This window comes from Pseudochaenichthys georgianus, chromosome 19, assembly GCF_902827115.2.
Source record: "Pseudochaenichthys georgianus chromosome 19, fPseGeo1.2, whole genome shotgun sequence".
NCBI lineage: Eukaryota > Metazoa > Chordata > Actinopteri > Perciformes > Channichthyidae > Pseudochaenichthys > Pseudochaenichthys georgianus.
The window spans coordinates 1,280,933-1,300,056 of NC_047521.1; the positions used below are offsets into that span (position 1 = coordinate 1,280,933).

At 45.9% G+C, this 19,124-nt stretch overlaps 1 protein-coding gene across 1 annotated transcript in view; it reads right to left on the reverse strand.

Annotated features, from left to right (window-relative positions):
* Positions 1-19,124, reverse strand: part of ryr2a (ryanodine receptor 2a (cardiac)) — a 321,872-nt gene that overhangs the window by 190,309 nt on the left and 112,439 nt on the right. Inside the window, exons 8-10 of the mRNA XM_034107043.2 lie at positions 17,881-17,980; positions 3,616-3,712; positions 2,714-2,788 (exon numbers count right to left, since the gene is read on the reverse strand). Coding sequence (XP_033962934.1) covers positions 2,714-2,788; positions 3,616-3,712; positions 17,881-17,980 — 272 coding nt within the window. The remainder of the gene's footprint in view (positions 1-2,713; positions 2,789-3,615; positions 3,713-17,880; positions 17,981-19,124) is intronic.

Genomic DNA, 19,124 nt, shown 5'->3' on the forward strand with positions numbered 1-19,124 from the left:
CCTTCAGATCTTAAAAGAGAGGTTTGAGCGCTATTTTCCACGTGTGGCTGACATCGAGGACTGTGGCTGACATCGAGGACTATAACTGATCCGAGACCTATTCCACCAGGAATCCTCAACAGAAAAGCTCACCATGAAAGAGAGAGAGGAGTGCGCAGAGCTCCGTGTGGACCGCACACTGAAACTCAAATGTAGTGAGCTCCCACTGGATCAGTTTTGGTTGGCTTCTGCATCGGAGTACCCAATCATCTCCCACCACGCGATTGAGCAGCTTCTTCGTGTCCCCACGACCTACCGGTGTGAGTTGGCGTTCTCTACTCTGGCTTACACGAAGAACAGCAGGAGGTCACGGCTCTCTGTTGAACAGGACTTGCGAGTGATTAAAAAAATCTGCGCGCCCCGACAGGCACATGTTTCTCACTAATTTGTAAGTCGGCAAAATATTTACAATAGCACATGTTTCAATGCTGATTGCTGAAATGTTACATTTATAATGTGTAGTTCAGGACCACGGACTGCAGCTTCCCTGCATCGACAGTTCTCTGCTGAGTTTCTGCTGACTTTCCTTTGCCTCATGTTTAATGTGTGACCTGTCTGGTTTACATGAGTGTGTTGCTGCTTTGATGAAGCCTAATTTGATAACGTTTCAAATTAATTTCTGAAATACTTCATTAATAAATATTTCATGAGTAATATAGTTGTCTTGTCACATTTTATTTGGCATTAGTAAATAATTATGCACATGTACAGATATTTTACATGATATGAGGGATAACACGTGTTATAAGGGCTATTCTGCACAGTAGGTGTGCCCTGAGATGTGTACTTGTCCTTTGGAGCCTCGGGCACAAACAGTTTGGGAACCACTGGTGTAGAGAATTCGAACGGCACTTATCATGGCTGCCACTGAGGGACTTCCGGGTCATTTCACTCCTTTAGGAAGGTTCCTAAGCTAAATGGACTATTCGACTGCAGCCTGTGTCTCAGGTCGACTATTTTCATTTCCTCGCTCCTCGTTCTCGGTCTCACCGGAAGTTGATTTGTCTGCGCCATCTTGAGTACCGTCCCATGGCGCTTATTTCTGCCGGAGGACCGAGGAGCGATAATGGAGGAACCACAAGATCATCTTCCGATGAAATCCTCAGATACTCGCCCCGCCCCCTTACTGTGTATCGCTCACTGATTGGACGATTCAGCGCATGCACTGATCTGATGCTTCTTGACATGAGAGCAGTGAAGAAAACACATGAAACTCACGAGAGTCACTCCTCAGTTTTAAGTGCTTTGTTTCAATTCATGTATCATTTAGTTACACATGTGATATATCTGAACGACAAAGTGGTCAAAAATTATTTTATTCATTTATTGGAAACATTTTCATGATCGCTTTTTTCGTTTATACATTTTAAGAATGGCGTTTATCTTTTTTGAGAATGAGTTCTTATTTTATTTTATTTATGTGGGTCTACAACAGATGATACAAATGTATATGTCAGTAAATGTGTACGAACAGAGGCGGGGGTGTTTGTGAAAACAACGGGGACAGAGCTGCTGTCAGACATCAGGCTTGTTTGAGACGAGCTGCGGCTCACCTCGAAAGTAGAAGAGAATAGCCGATCGCAGCCGGGGGAGGTCTCAAAAAGCTCGCCTGAAGTCGGACCATGGATGTTTAATAAGAACTGGATACAGCGTGGGAGGCGGGGCCTAATTCATTCCTATGAGAGCTGCTCATTGGCGCATGAAGATAAAATGGGCCAACTTTTGAGAGAGCGAAACGTCACGGATTACCCGTATGTGCGCTCATAGAGCATGCGCAACTTTAACCACGCCCCCCAAAAGGCTCGTTCACATTAAGCACGTCAATGTGCGTACACATAACAGCACCGCACGTTCATGGCAGCATGGTACTTGATTTGTTATGATGGATTTGATATTAACCAGGCGGCCGCGGCAGTTAGCAGCTAGCGGCTAGATAGTAATGATGCTAAGTTACACATCAATCGTTATGTACTTTTATATTACGCTGATCTAGTGATATCCAAGCAACAGAGCTTCATTTAGCATGATACTTGTGTGGGTTGTGTCAGAGGATAACTCTTCCTTACTCCTAAGATATGTAACCTTATTGCCTGTTGACGTTAATAACCAATCCTGACTCTGTTATCTCCTTTAAAGAATGTGCTGTTGCACTTATTCTCAGTTGTATGACTGGTCAGCTCTCGGTCACAGAGCCTAAGAGTCAGGTGATTCAGTGTCTCCAGATGTTGGGATATCTCCAGTGTGCCCAGCTGTGGATTAACTCTCTGTACACTAGTTAAAATGTCAATCGAGAGAGAGGCTGGGCAGAATTGATGTGGCAACCCACCGTGCAGTCAGAACCTCGGCTGCTGTGACTTGTGATGTGAAATTCTCCGGCCGATACTTGTAATAAACACCAGTGTTTGACATCAAAGCTCCAGCTCTCCTCGTGTCTCTCTGAGTCCTGACTCTGCATCGCTGCAGAAGTTTCCCTCACACAAAGCATTACTAATGAATGCTTCGTTGTGAACCCTGTGAGGAAGCCCCAGCAGCAGCTGACCGAGGACAACGAGGTGAGAGCACATGAGAGATGTACACACATAAAACACCAACAGAACTGTGAGTAGTGATCGTGTCTGCTTGTGTATATTTGTACATGTGTGGACAGAATGTGTGTGATGCATGTTGTACTTACACCACCCGCAGTGTCTCCAGCCTCCACAGGGACCTGGCATGAGTGGACACTGCTCCCCCCTCATAGTGCACTGTCCTGGGGGGGGGATTAAACAATCACACCTTCAAACATCCTCTCCACCCATGATAGTGTACATTCTACAAGACAATGCAACGTAGTACATGTAGATAATGTACCACCTGGATGACTCAGTATAACCCTCAGCACACAGTCTCTCTCAGCGGCACTGTTTAACAACATTGCTTAAAACTACAGTATCATTATTAACACTCCTCTGTGTCAGTCACGGCAGAGAGCTCGGGATCTTCTTTCCCCGCAGGCTATGATCATTTCATTAAGGTGGAAACAGAATACTGTATGACTAATGTTTGATACATGAGGGTGAAGAGCCAAACTGAAGCAGAGGAACAGGTGGAAGACATCACTTTAGAACTGGAAGAGATGCAAACATATGTTTGTATGGCAATATAGTATTGGTTAAAAATGTACTCACAGCTCCATTGCCTCCTGTTGAGTTTATGTTTTTGGTATTGTGGACCCGCTAAGATTAAATGTTTGTTTATTTTATTTGTAATGTATCTGGTAGAAATTATTGCACTTTTGACAACCTTAGTGTATACTGTACAGCGGAACAAATATACTCACTGTAGGTATAACATGGACTGACTATTACTGTGAGGTATTATTCAGGTTTACAGATATTACGGTTTGTGAAAGTAGTCTGTCAATAGTTTGCCTTGGCCAAAAAATCCCATTTGGAATTTTAAATGCGTCTTATAAGACATGTGTTGTTACTGGGGTAGCAATGTGTATAACTGAATGACAGCAATTAAACAAGACATTTACACTTCCCCTTGCGACATGTGAAATACATTACGTTAAGAATGATCAGTGCACATTACCTCCTCTGCTCGTCCCCATGTTCCCCAGACGGAACAGTTAGACACTCGTCCATGTGACCGTGAAGGAGGCGCAGGACGTCCCCTCCTATCAAAAACCCTGCAGGAAACAGGGCAGAAAGGAGGAAAAAAAGGAAATGACATTGGAGAAATAGAGGGGAGAGGACAGCTCCAATAACTAAATCATTAAACACCCATGCCTTGCCTAGGAATTTAGGAACTATTTTGAGCATTCTGATGAAATGACTGCTGACATGAGGAAGTAGGAATTTATGAAAAACTTCTTCTGGACGGAACTTTGAGATGTTAGCCTTTGCAGACTGTGCACACAAACCTATAGAACACACTACAGGAAAGTGAAACCCCAAAAAGAAGAATAGGGCAGAGTAGAAGGAAACATGACTAGGCTAATCATGCAACCCATCTGTTCAGATATACATAAAGACCAGCAGAGCTGCCTACTGTAAATGAACACCTGTGTCTTCAAATCATGTCATTCTGAGCATTTAGGGGGTGATAGTGGCTTACACGAAAGGCAGCAACCAGGCTTGGATTTTCGTCATTTTAGGGGCAAGGCCATTTGTGTCACACATTTTTTCAGGGCACAAGGCCATTGAGGGAAAGATTTGGATTTGGAGCTTACAAATAAATAACTTCACTTTCTGATAAGAAAAACACACGGATGACATGGAAAACAAATCACTTTTTTAATATCAATAATGTCAAACATTATAACATCATATAGGCTTATGCCTCCTTAGTATTACCGTATATAAAATGAAATACTCTACTTTGAATAATTAGTGTTTGGTATGTTTTCCATCTACTACTTCTCCCATTCACAAATCAAAAATCAAATCAAAAAATCTAAAATTCTATTAATATGAAACAAATATATTCCATTTCAGAGCAGAAGAAACAGCCTTCAAGGGTCAAACTCTGCACATACATCATTCAGCAGTGTACTTTGAAATGCAAAAGTGTGTGTGTGTGTGTGTGTGTGTGTGTGTGTGTGTGTGTGTGTGTGTGTGTGTGTGTGTGTGTGTGTGTGTGTGTGTGTGTGTGTGTGTGTGTGTGTGTGTGTGTGTGTGTCTCTAATCAACTCCTCACAGCTCCTCATATCTATTCAGAAACTAGACAAAAGTTAAACATGTACAAACCACAGACTGTCTGTGTCATGGCGAATACAATCGCTGTTTTAATTCTGTCTTTCGGACGTTGTTGTGAGTTTGGACGGAGCAGATACAGGTTAGTCGCTCCATTCAGAGAACACACATTTTAAAAGTTTTTCGCCTGCCGTCTTGTCTGCACACTTGTCAAAGCATGGTTTTTACTAACGGCCCGTCCACACAGCGGCGTGCGTTGAAGCTTCCAACGCTTCTGCCCATTCACTTTGAATGGGGTGACGTCACTTTTAGCCGAACTGCATTTTGGGGAGAGACGTGGAGCATTGCTGGCGTCGCTGTCTTCAAAAGTTGAGCAATGTTCAACTTTTGACGCCTCGACAGAGGCATCAGCCAATGCAAATCTGCCAGTACAAGCACTAGCCAATCAAACCGCGTGTATGCTGGGAGAGACTACGCAGGTCATTTCCTCATATTAAAAAAAATGGAGGGAAAATTCATTACAGCGGTAGTGAATCACCCGGTGCTGTATTCATTTCATTTCAAACCTTTATTTAACCAGATTGGTCCCATTGAGATCATAGATCTCTTTTTCAAGAGAGACCTGCAGCATATAGGTTCCACATGAAACATAAAACAATAAAGGACATTATACATTATATTTACAGGATACATAGTTATAGACATTTACAAGTGCCCATTGTATCAGCAAGCATTTCATTTAGCCTAGCTTTAAAAACATGCAGAGGAATGAGATCGCTCAGTTTCAATTCTTGCTGAAGATTGTTCCGAGCAAGTGGAGCTGCGCACATAAATGCTGTCTTACCTGAGACAGTCCTTGCTCTTGGCACATTATCAGAGAGCAGATATAATACGGGAGTTTACCCAACATAGCTTTATAGATAAAAGTGTACCAGTGACTGAGCCTCCGTACAGAGAGTGATGGTAAACCTGCCTTGGTATACAGTGTACAGTGATGTGTAAGCGCTTTACAATTTGTGACAAATCTCAGTGCACTGTGATACGCAGCATCCAATTTGCTCAGGCAATTGGCAGGTGCATTCATATACAACAAATCACCATAGTCCAGCACAGGTAAAAAGGTCACAGTGACTAGCCTTTTCCTGGCCTCAAGCGAGAAACAGGACTTGTTTCTGAAAAAGAACCCTAGCCTAACCCTCAGTTTTTTAAGCAGGTTATTGACATGAAGTTTAAAAGAGAGACAATCATCAAGCCAGATACCAAGGTATTTGTAAGAGGCAACAACTTCAAGTTTTGTTCCTTGCGTAGTTACAATATCTAAAACAGGCTCTGGTGTCTTTTTAGCTTTTGAAAAGAGCATTACCTTGGTTTGATCCACATTTAAAAGAAGCTTTAGTTCAGAGAGCTGAGTCTGAATAGTGTTAAAAACAGCCTGTAATTTAACAACAGCCTCTTTAATGGAGGGACCTGCACAGTACATCACAGTATCATCCGCATAAAAATGTAAAGTAGCTTCATCCACATTATCACCTACACTGTTAATATATATGGAGAATAAAAGTGGTCCTAAAACAGAACCTTGTGGTACACCATTAGAAATGTTTAACCACTCAGAAGACAGTCCATCAAAATGAACACATTGGGACCTTTCAGAGAGGTAGTTCACAAACCACCCACTGCAAGGCTGGATATGCCAATACTGAGTAGCCTCTGCTTTAAGATGAGATGATCAACGGTGTCAAACGCTTTGGAAAGGTCAATAAACAGAGCTGCACAACTCTGCTTATTATCTAAAATAGTAGTAATATCATTCACCACTTTCATTGTGGCAGTGATGGTGCTGTGTTTCTTTCTGAAGCCTGACTGATGTTTAGACAGGATATCATTTATACATAAAAACTCCTTTACCTGTTCACTCACTAGGCGTTCGAGCACCTTAGCCAGAACTGACAATTTAGAGATTGGCCTATAGTTATTTAAAATAGTTGCCTCCCCTCCTTTCAGTAAAGGCAAGACATAAGCAGACTTCCATACTTTTGGAATTGTGTTTGTGCTGAGGGAGAGGTTAAAAAGAGAAGTAAGAGGTGGAGTAATAAAATCTGCAGCTATCTTTAAAAAGAAAGATTCTACGTTGTCCGGGCCAGCCGGTTTCCTAGGATCTAACTTGGATAATGCTTCATGAACAATACTAATAGTTAAAGGAGTAAAACTGAAAGGGTTTTGCAGACCACATTGTTCAGAGTCAAGGATTGGAGCGTTCACAGGAGCCACACAGCCAAACAGAGAGCCACAAGACACAAAATGCTCATTAAAGCAATTTAGCATAGTAGCCCTGTCTGATATAGAGCCAGATGCTGTGGTGAGGCACGGAGGTAGCTCATTTGGGATATCACCAGTGGAAATCGATTTTATGGCTTTCCAACATTTCCTAGGATTATTCAGGTTTTCTGTGGTAACCGACAAATAGTACTTTGATTTAGCACTTTTTATTTGAGATGTGAAGCTATTTCTTAGCTGCCTAAAACGTAGCCATTCTACCTCTGAGCCTGATTTCCTAGCCTTAGCCCAAGCATTATTTCTCTCATGAAGGAGACTGGACAGCTCAGCAGAAAACCAGGGATTGTTTCGTCCCTTCACTCTAAATTTACGCAGAGGTGCATGTCTATCTATAATTTTCATAAAACCAAGTTAAAAATAAGACCATGCAGTTTCTACATCAGCACACAAATTGATTCTACCCCAATCAAAATCAAACAGATCATGTAAAAAACCCTGCTCCACAAAGTGTTTTTTGTCTCTCTTTGTGATGATACGTGGTTTAACCTTTTGGACCTTAGTGTCCCTAATTGTGGCTACAACACAGTGATCACTCACATCATTAGCAAATACTCCCACAGAAGAGTATTTATGTGGAACATTTGTTAAAATTAGATCAATTAAGGAGGATTTATTTGGGGACTTAATATTAGGGCGAGTAGGACTGTCTATAATCTGGGTAAAATTCAATGAGGTACACAGGTTTTTAAATCCTCTGACACAGAAGTTAACCAGTCCCAATTAAAAGCACTATTTCCTTGTAGGAAAGTTGTGATAACAGTTTTGCCAATGACGATAAAGAGTCCTTGACAGCCGAGGGGGCCCTGTAGCAGCCCACCACCATGACCTGCTGACCCTTTGTTACCTCAATATTCACGGCTAAAAATTCTAGCTGTTTACTAACAGATTTGGAAACCATATCAGTGTGAGAAAAAGTTTTTAGAGAGTACTTGTCCATGGACAAGTGAGTTTGGCAATTTACTTGTCCGAATACATTTTTCACTTGTCCAGAATGGACAAAAATTGGGGCCACTGGAATCTTCTTCTTTGTCATCGTATTTTACATTTTCCACGTTTTTTACGACACCGTTAACGTAAGTGAGCGGTAAGATTTTACCGCATCACACATAGGGTTGGATATCGCTTGGATTTTAACGATTCCGGTTATTTTCGGTTCTCGATTCCGGTTCTTTGAGAGGGTAAAAATAAGTCAAACTGGGAGAAAAATATATTTATGAAAACATTAAGTCAAATCTGTATTTCTATTTACAAATCACTTCATACTGCATTGTTTAGTTAGTTCTAAGTGGTGCAGTTTGAGAATGTACAATTGGCCCAGTGTCCTCTGATGTTACACTGCAGCCTGCCTGTGGCATAGGCCATAACCTAATAATAATAATACATTATATTTATAGCCTTTAGGCCTAGCGCTTTTCTACAACTCAAAGACGCTTGCACGCTTAGACATGTCCTGCAATACACATGCTGCAGCTGCTCACTGTTTGTAAAAGTTAATAAATAGTATTTTCATTTCAATAATGTACTTTCTTTACCCTGCTTCATAAACAATACTGACATCCCTGTGCTCCTCTGAGTCTGGGGGTCCGAGGATGTGAGGACAGCGCGAGGACACAGACAGGGAGGCTGCTTCACTTCATAAAGGAAATGGCGTCAATATTAACAACACAGGAGCTAAAACGCTTAATAACCTTCATTACGTGTTAGAGAAAGAACATAAGAAAGTTTGACAAAGATGAGGCTGTTAACGGGCAGCGGATCCGCTGTGTGTAGAGAGAGAGAGAGAGAGAGAGAGAGAGGAGAGAGAGAGAGAGAGAGAGAGAGAGAGAGAGAGAGAGAGAGAGAGAGAGAGAGAGAGAGAGAGAGAGAGAGAGAGAGAGAGAGAGAGAGAGAGAGAGAGAGAGACGCTGAGCGGCACCGTGCAGCGATCAGCTGATACGGAGCATAGAGAGAGCTGCAGTCCGCGGGGCTCGGGGGCTCGGCCTCGCCTCCTGTCCTCACAACTCTTATTAATCCCGGGACCGGACAATTGTTATTTGTTCCTACTCGGAACCGAGTTTTGCTTCCCAACCCTGCCACTGTGCTACACTTCCCACCCCGCTCCGCCCGCCCCCGTCTAACTGTACAGAAAGGGGCGAGATGCATTTCCTTAGGAATCGACAAGCAGAACCGAAACTAACATTTCTAAACGAACAATGGCGGACACGTACAATTTGCGAATGAGTTCTGCCTTTTGCAAACTGAATGTATCAATAATTTGTCAAAAAACGTCACTTGTCCGCCGGACAAGTCAATTGACAGATCTACTTGTCCGATATTGTAAATAACACGTCCCGGACGGTGGGACGTCTACTTTTTCGCACACTGCATATTAGTTACACAAAACTTATTTTTCACATAAATGGCAACGCCACCACCTTTTTTAGGCCGGTCAGTACGATATACACTGTAACCATTTATGTAAATGTCAGAGGCCAAAATGGATTTATCTAGCCACGTTTCTGATAAGACAATGACATCAGCATCAGCCGAACTCGCCCAAATACGGACAAAATCTAATTTAGGTAACAGACCACGCACATTTATAGGAATTAAACCTAGCCCAGATCTAGATATAAAATCAGCAGGAGTAGCTATTTGACTAATACTGCTAGGCTGTACATTTCCTGATAGTAACAACAATAAAAATACCAAGCACCTTTTCCTCTTAATCAACACACATACATTGTCAGCTGTTCTAGAGTCACCAGCAAACTTCGCGAAAGTGAGATTAGAGTTTAAAAAACAATTCTGAAGGATCATCGTGGCAGGCATGTGAGAAAGACAAACATTTTCCGAAATGAATGTCCGCGACAGTGCAACCAGCAATTGTTTGTGCAACACCTCCGAAACTGTACAGGGGATGATCAGTCTCTGTCATCTACCGGGATACAAACCGGAGGAGCGAGGCATGGAGGGAGGTGGCAGAGACAGTGGGTGAAACTGGTAGGTTTTCGCCTGTTTGGGGAGTTTATATCCAGTTTACTTCGTTTTAACATTGCTATTGCTTTGTATGTCGGGGGCGGGAGATTCATGTGATTGGTTGTTGGTCGCGTTGCTCGCAAAAAATCCCCAAGCTTCAGACACGCCCACCGCCAAGCGTCAACGCACGCCGCTGTGTGGACGGGCCGTAACCGTTATCAGTATTTAGTTACTTCAGCATCATTTTGAAATGCTTATTACAATTAAATCACGGTAAAATAGGTTAATTTGGTCGTAGTTGGTTTCCACCACAGCATGGATATAAGCCCCCTATCCAGCACATCCTGTTTGAATGAGTAAACAGCTGACAGCCGCGGTGAAACGATAGTTACGGCTGTAACTACGGTTCTATGAGTCCCGGATGACCGCCAGAGGCGGTGCTTTAGCACTGGATATGTCCATCGCGCGCATGCGCAGCTCGAGTACCAATGACAACAAAGTCACCTGTGACCCACGTGACACCGGCTATATCAGCCGGTGTCGTCAGAGGATCTGTTCCCAGAATCTTCTCGCGAGCACACAAGAATTCTGAGTGACAGGAAACTCTGGTGTTCATCCGGGACTCATAGAACCGTAGTTACAGCCGTAACTACCGTTCTACTTCGTCCCTACTGACCGCCAGAGGCGGTGCTTTAGCACTGGATGACCTATACCAACCATGTCATGAAGAAGCCAAGCCCTTGCTCACTACTGGAAGCAGCGGAGCTCGGCAAAAGGACCACGGCCAAAGAATGGGTAGTGGCGACATTGACCTGATAACAACTGGAGAATGTGCCAGAAGACGCCTACGACGCCACGGCGCAGATGGTCTCCAGGGGCACCCCTCTCAGGGCAGCCCAATATGTTGAGATGCTCCTTGTAGAGTGGCATCTCAGCCCTGATGGCAGGGGGCGGCCACTGGCCCCGTAGGCATGTGAGATGGTATCGACGACCCAGTGGGGCGGCCACTGGTTAGAGGGCCTAACCTCCTTTAGTGCCGCCAGGGCAAACTCAAGAGTTGCTCCTACTGCCGTATACAGGCAGTAGCCTTGATATACGCCCTTTGGACACCCACAGGGCACAGCAACTTCAACGTGCCGTATTCCTGAATTTCAAAGCGTGCCAGCTGGGCAGGCTGATTGAAGTGGGTTTGTGGAAGGACCCTGGGCAGGAATGACACATTTGCCCAAAGGGCAACACCTGAGATTCCCACCTTGGGCATGTATCGTTTATGGAGAGGACATGCAACTCCCCGACTCGCTTCCCTGAGGCTATGGCAAGCAGAATGCTGCCTTTGTGGGCAGCCACCTAAGCCCCACCTGGGCCAGGGGCTCGAAGGGAGGAGATGATAGGGCATCCGGCAGCAGGGGCAGGTCCCAAGCCGGAGCCCTCGGGGTGCTAGGGGGACGCTGCCGTAAAGCCCCTCTCATAAAGAGGGACACCGACCTGTGGCACCCCGCCGTGGCTCCGTCGACCCGAACATGTCCGGCAGAAATAGCAGCCACATACATTCAGAGTGGAGTGAGAATGTCCACTATCTAGAAGGGACTGTTGTCTGGGCAACAGCGTACATGGTGTCCCAAGGAACACGCACATTCTTGACCCCCAGTTGGGGTAGAAAGTGCATGAGTGCAAGCTGCACAGCCCGAAGCTCTAGCACGTTGACATGGCGTGCACCCTCCTGGGCAGACCGCTGACCCTGAACGGTCCTGCCCTGCCGCACTGCACCCCACCCTGAGAGACATGCACCTATGGTGATGGTTTCCTGGCGGGATGGGATTGCGCCCATGGGCACGCCCATCAGGAGATAGGCCCTGCCCCTCCAGTGTGAGAGAGAGTGGAGGCAACGCTGCAACACCCTGACTTCCCTGTGCTTGTGCCACTTGGCGTCCAAGTGAAGGCTGTTCAGCCACATCTGCATGGGGCGCAACGACAGCGGGCCTAAGGGCCCAGCGGCCGAGGCAGCCGTCAGTCTGCCCAAGGGCCGGAGGAACTGAATATAAGGCACCATCTTGCCCGGCCCACGTGGAAGTAGGCATCCCTCAAGTCCACGGTTGAGAATCACTCCACCTGTGCATGTGCTGTGGTCAGCATATAGAATGGCAGCACCTTCAGGAATCTGTTGATTCCTCTGAGGTCCAAGATCAGGCGAAATCCGCCGGCTAAGCAGAGGGTCTACTGGCTCGATTGCGTCCTGGGGCAGAAGGACGGACAACTCTTGGGCCAGAGCTAGGGCCTCTGCCGGATCGCTAACGACTGTCATTTTGGCCCAGCCGAAGGCTAGGGGCCGGAACTGTGGTTCTTCCCAGCTAGCGGGGAACGTTCTCACAACTTTGGCTAACGTTACCTATTGGTTCTAATAAGGTTTTAAAGAAACTCCCCTGGCTCGACTGGCACGCTACGGAAGACTCTCTTACATTTCCCCGTTAGTGGTGACTGGGCCAGCCAAACTTGGCGACGAGTGTGTACCAGAAAGGGCATAACTCGTCCCAATTCCGTAGCCATTAGGGCAAAAAGCCTGCAGTGATTCATCACTGAGGCCCAGCAAAGAAGGCTTAGACGGAGCCTGCTGCAGAGAGGTGGAGACAGCCAGCATTAGATGGGAGAGGGAGTTCCCGATACGACCCATGCGTGCCGCTGCGTCTGTGACCCTGCACTGAGGCCGAGGGCACCTGAGCCTCGTCAGGAGCCAGAATCAGGAAGGCGATGGCAGGCTCAATGGGTGGCATGCCACCCAGCCCCACCCTCGCCGGATCCTGCATGGCAGTCAAGGCCCGGGCGTCAGAGCCAGCGTGGCAGAGGGCCCTAGTGTCCCTCCAGCATGCATGGAGCTCCCTCAGGTACTCCTCTGAAGGAGGAACGGTGAGGGGGACAGGGGCTGGGCTAAGCCTGAAGAAGGCACTAGCCTGAACCAAGTCGGCCTGCGGAACCGAAATCTGCAGGTGCGCCAGGGCCGTACGAATAGTGGCTGCCATGGAGTCGACCTCCACACCCTGCAGAGAACCCTGAGCAGAGGAGAAGGAAGCCTCCTCGAGCGGGGCCTCGTCCTCCATCTCTTCATTGAAGAGGTTAGCCGAAGCCGTTAGCGACAAGGCATCCTCATACAGAGGTGCGTCAACCGAAGGAGGGGCATCAACCGAAGGAGGGGCAGGCGGCACGCTAGCAGCCCCTATACCGGGCCCAGGCTGAAGGGCCAAGAGGAGCGACTTCATCATGCCCATATCTGCAGCTAGCTGATCCACTTTAGAGGACAGCCTGTTTCTAGTCCTCCTATTGGGGGGAGCACATATAGCCATCGCTCCCTCAAGTCGCTGGGAACGGCCGAACTGATCTGGAGGAGGATGTGACAAGGAGAGGTGTCTGTTGGCTGCTGCCCGAGGCATGCAGCTACAGCTCATGTAGGCACCTACCGTGAGAACCTCCCTTAGATGCTCGAATTTCGTCCCTACTGACCGCCAGAGGCGGCTGAGGCAAGAGGGGCAGCGGTCATGGCCGTCCTCGGGCTCAAGAGAAGCCATACAGGCGCTACATGAATGAGCCATTCTGTAGGTAAGAGCAAGGACTGTCTTAGGTAAGACAGCTTTTATGTGCGCAGCTCCACTTGCTTTGAACAATCTTCAGCAATAATTGAAACTGAGCAATCTCATTCCTCTGCATATTTTTAAAGCTAGGCTAAATGAAATGCTTGTTGATACTATGGGCACTTGTAAATGTCTATAACTATGTAAATGTATCCTGTAAATATAATGTATAATGTCCTTTATTGTTTTATGTTTCATGTGGAACCTATATGCTGCAGGTCTCCCTTGAAAAAGAGATCCATGATCTCAATGGGACCAATCTCATTAAATAAAGGTTTGAAATTAAATGAAATCAAATGAAATGAGGTAGCCAGATGCAGCAAACCCTTTGGATTCTCCACACATAGCGTTGTGTGTTCCTTCCAAACAACTCAACTTTGGTTTCATCTGTCCACAGAACATGTTGCCAGTAGTGCTGTGGAACATCCAGGTGCTCTTTTGCAAACTTCAAACGTGCAGCAATGTTTTTTTCTGGACAGCAGTGGCTTCCTCCGTGGTGTCCTCCCATGAACTCCATTCTTGTTCAGTGTTTTACGTATCGTAGGTTCGTCAACAGAGATGTTAGCATGTGCCAGAGATTTCTTTAAGTCTCTCGCTGACTCTCTAGGACTCTTCTTCACCTCATTGAGCATTCTGCGCTGTGCTCTTGCAGTCATCTTTACAGGACGGCCACTCCTAGGGAGAGTAGCAACAGTGCTGACCTTTCTCCATGTATAGACAACTTGTCTCACCGTGGACTGATGAACATCAAGGCTTTCAGAGATACCTCTGGAACCCTTTCCAGCTTTATGCAAGTCAACAGTTCTTAATGGTAGGTCTTCTGAGAGCTCTTCTGTGCGAGGCATGGTTCACATCTGGCAACGCTTCTTAAGAATAGCAAATTCAAAACTGGTGTGTATTTTTTATAGGGCAGGGCAGCTTTAACCAACACCTCCAATCTCGTCTCATTGATTGGACTCCAGGTTGGCTGACTCCTGACTCCAATTAGCTCTTGAAGAAGTCTTTAGCCTAGGGGTTCACATACTTGTTCCACCCTGCACTGTGAATGTTTACATGGTGTGTTCAATAAAAACATGAAAACATATAATTGTTTGTTTGGTATTAGTTTAAGCAGACTGTGTTTGTCTATTGTTGTGACTTAGATGAAGATCAGAACACCTTTTATGACCAACTTATGCAGAAATCCAGGTAATTCCAAAGGGTTCACATACTTTTTCTTGCAACTGTACAGTAGTAACTATGGCCAGTACTTACACAGCATAGAGCCGTAGTTACAGTAGTAACTCTGACCAGTACTTTCACGGCTTGGAACCGTAGTTACAGTAGTAACTATGGCCAGTACTTACACGGCTTGGAACCGTAGTTACAGTAGTAACTGTGGCCGGTGCCTAAAAGTGTCAGCCAAACGGCTGCACACTAGATAATATAATATTGGAAGGATAAAGTCCTCTTTAATGGCCACACATGCAGAGCCCACAGCACACATTACATTACATTACATTACATTGCATTTAGCTGACGCTTTTATCCAAAGCGACTTACAATAAGTACATTCGACCAGGAAGACACAACCTTGAAGAAAACAGAATCATAAAGTCCATCAGGTTTCATAGAGCCAAGCATTTCAAGTGCCACTCAACTGGCTTTAGATAAGCCAGTCCTTTATTAGTATATAAGTGCTCTGTTAGCAGTTCTTTGTTAGTAATTCTATCGCTCGAGGTGGAGTCGAAAGAGATGAGTTTTCAGTCTGCGCCGGAAGGTGCACACACAGTGAAGATTGTTCTCTGCATATCACCCTATTGCTAGGAGTCTAGTACTAGGAGCAGTAAATACAACAATATAGCGCTACTGCAATCAAAACCATGCGTTACCGGGAGCGGGAGCGAGAGCACTGCCCTCATCGGCTGAGTTAAATAACGAAGCTTAACAGTACATGCAAGGTGTTAGCCAAGCGGCTGCTGCTAACAATCAAGCAACCAAGTCAGAACACAAATGTTAAGACCAGATAAATAGCTTCTAAGAAGGAGAACAGCCCGCATAGAACCGTAGGCCATGGTTACAGTACTAACCATGGCTAGTGCTTACATGGCCTAGGGCCGTAGTTACAGTAGTAACTATGGCCAGTACTTACCTTACCTTCTCTGCATCTAAACAAAAAATGGGCAAAATATGGCACCCTGGGCTTTCCATACTAAATTGAATGAGAGGGGCGCAGCCAAAGCTGGGACTCAAATGCTAATGATAGCTCGGGCACAACGCCACAAGCAGAACTTTCAAAAGAGCATATTAAGGGCAACTTTATGGGAGAGGAAGCGGGAACACTGTCGTCACCAGAAAGTCTAAGCCAAACAATAAACAAGACAGCAATCAGGACAACTTAGCTGGGAGCGGGTGCAGGGGCACAGCCATCACCAACAACAAGTTGACACAAACCTGTCTGTCGAGGCTCTGCACAGCCGGCCACAGCTCCTGGAGGACGCGTTAACAACCCGTAGCTCCGACTGTCAGTCGCAAAGCTGCACGCGGCCAGCTGCTTGCAGAGAAATCCCTCAGATCAAATGTTCAAACCTGAACGCTGTAGGCTACAAAAATGTAGCCACGGTACTCTCGCGCAGCGAGAAGATGAAAGGAACAGATCCTCTGACGACACCGGCTGATATAGCCGGTGTCACGTGGGTCACAGGTGACTTTGTTGTTGTTGGTACTCGAGCTGCGCATGCGCCCGATGGACATATCCAGTGCTAAAGCACCGCCTCTGGCGGTCAGTAGGGACGAAATAGAACTCCAATGGTTAGAGTGATGAGAATATTCGCATCGCGTCCGTTGTGAACGCAGCATAATGCAGTTCAGAAACCACTGTTCTGATGCTTTTAAGGCAACTTCGAGACTTTAACAGTATCAGGGGCACGCAGGCCATGGTGGCCGTACAGGCCTGGTTCCAGAACAAAATGACTCAGGCTGCATCTGAGATTAGAGAGGGTGCAGTGGTAAAGTGCTATTTTTATAAGTGGAGAGTGGACCTAACAACCTCTAGTGGGGTCCTCACCTTCTCTAGGGGGGTCCGGTTAGATTTTTTTTTAAATATTGAAGTTAAAAGCATCAATCTGGTGCACTTTGAGAGCAAAATGAAGAGATCTATGGATACATCTCAACACCCATATGAAACAGAGCTGGAAACAGATTTAATATTTCTTTATGGATATTTTACAAATCACTCCCCTTTTAAGACCGAAATGTCTTCATGCATAGCAGAAGATGGCATCTTTTTCACATGAATATTCCAGCCAATCTCTGTTTTGAAACCATGAGCTGCAAAATGAGCGCCTCACCCCACTGTACAGGCGAGTTGGGTACTTTTTCAAATATACCTGGGCAGGCTCTGTTTTGCCGAGGTCCTCTGGCACTTGCGGGCCGCCGAGGGGTGGCGTTCTTTGGGGCAACGAAGACGGCTGCGGCTGCTCTGCCTCCGTGGGCAAAGCCGGCGAGTCGGGCGGGAGGATGTTAGTGTCCACGACAGTGGCCGTGGATAACGTAATGTCCCCATCATCTGAACTGTTATTACCTGCAGTAGATGCAGTGTTACTGCTGGCGATAAGGGCTGGTTGTTTTAACCATTTTCTGATGTCCATCATTGACTGCTTTGGAAGCACCTTGCAGATGACGAACGCGCAGCGGCACAGGTCACCCTTATGCACCCCCGTAGAACCGGGCCTGTGGCCGTAGGACGTACAATTATTTTCGGGGCTTCACGGCCAGACTGAGGGGCAATGACGGCATGGCCGTCATGGCCGCCGGTGAAAATCCTACCCTGGCAGCAACCCAGGAAAGTTGCATAGACTTAAACAACCTAACCCAGACTCAAAACGCTTGATTTTAGTGGGATGTAGACACTATTATCTAACAATTGCATAAAAGAAAATCAAGATGCTGCTCGAGTCTGCAAATCTAGAGAATACATTTTCAATAGTGGAGACAAAGCTCCAGAAATGAGGATAGGAAATGAGGAGATGACATAGCCTACTGCTTACTAGAGTACTCACTGTGTTCATGTAAAAATAACTGTATCAACTGTTGTCTTTGAAATAATATTACATTTGCATATGTGTTGAGAAATGTAAATGAAACTACACATGGACATCTGTTAAAAGTGATAAAAAAGAATGTACAAAAGCAGGAAGCTAAGATAAAAGATTAAAACATTCAGCAAGCAAGAAAGAAAGAGAGAAACGAGTAGACATAGGCTGTACCTTGTGCTACTTCACTGCCAGAACAGATGGGAGCCACACTCCATAATGTCTGCTGGAACGCTGCGTCTACATGGAGGCTGCCGTTACCGTAGGACAGATGCTGCAGGGAGAAACACACAGGAGAGTGAGGAGACAAATACAATAAATCATTTACTGACCCATCAGACAGAAATACACACAAATATGCCTCGTCTTATGAGTATGTCTACAACTTTAGATGGTGATATAACATCATTTCAAGTTTCAAGGCTTTTATTGTCATGTGTGCATAGCTACAGTGTATTTATGACAATGACAATCTTAGGTCACAGGCTCCTCCAACAGTGCAACACAATAACACAGATAAGATAGTACAAGTAAATAAAATAGAATATAATAGAAACAGAATATAATAGAAACAGTGCAGAATATCTATATACAATAATTGGAATATTGATATATGAGTTGCAAACAAATGAATGTTATGCATGTTCTTTCAAAAGTTCAGGTGTGTAACAGTCTTATGGCCTGTGGGATGAAACTGTCCCTGAGTCTGGTGGTTTTAGTCCGGATGCTGCGGTACCGCCTGCCAGATGGCAGCAGACAGAACAGTTTGTGGCTGGGGTGATGGGTTCTTTGATGATCCTGAGGGATTTCTTCCTGAGCCGCTGGGAGTAAAGGTCCTCCATGGAGGGCAGCTCCGTCCTGGTGATGTGCTGTGCAGCTTTCACCACTCTCTGTAAAGCCTTACGATTGAGGGCGGTGCAGCTGCTGTACCAGGCCGTGATGCAGCCAGTCAGGATCCTCACCTGTAGAAGGTCAGGGTCCTCTCTATGGAGCACCTGTAGAAGGTCAGGATCCTCTCTATGGAGCACCTGTAGAAGGTCAGGATCCTCTCTATGGAGCACCTGAGGAAGGTCAGGATGCTCTCTATGGAGCACCTGTAGAAGGTCAGGATCCTCTCTATGGAGCACCTGTAGAAGGTCAGGATCCTCTCTATGGAGCACCTGAAGAAGGTCAGGATGCTCTCTATGGTGCACCTGTAGAAGGTCAGGATCCTCTCTATGGGGCACCTGTAGAAGGTCAGGATGCTCTCTATGGTGCACCTGTAGAAGGTCAGGATGCTCTCTATGGAGCACCTGTAGAAGGTCAGGATCCTCTCTATGGAGCACCTGTAGAAGGTCAGGATCCTCTCTATGGAGCACCTGTAGAAGGTCAGTATCCTCTCTATGGAGCACCTGTAGAAGGTCAGGATGCTCTCTATG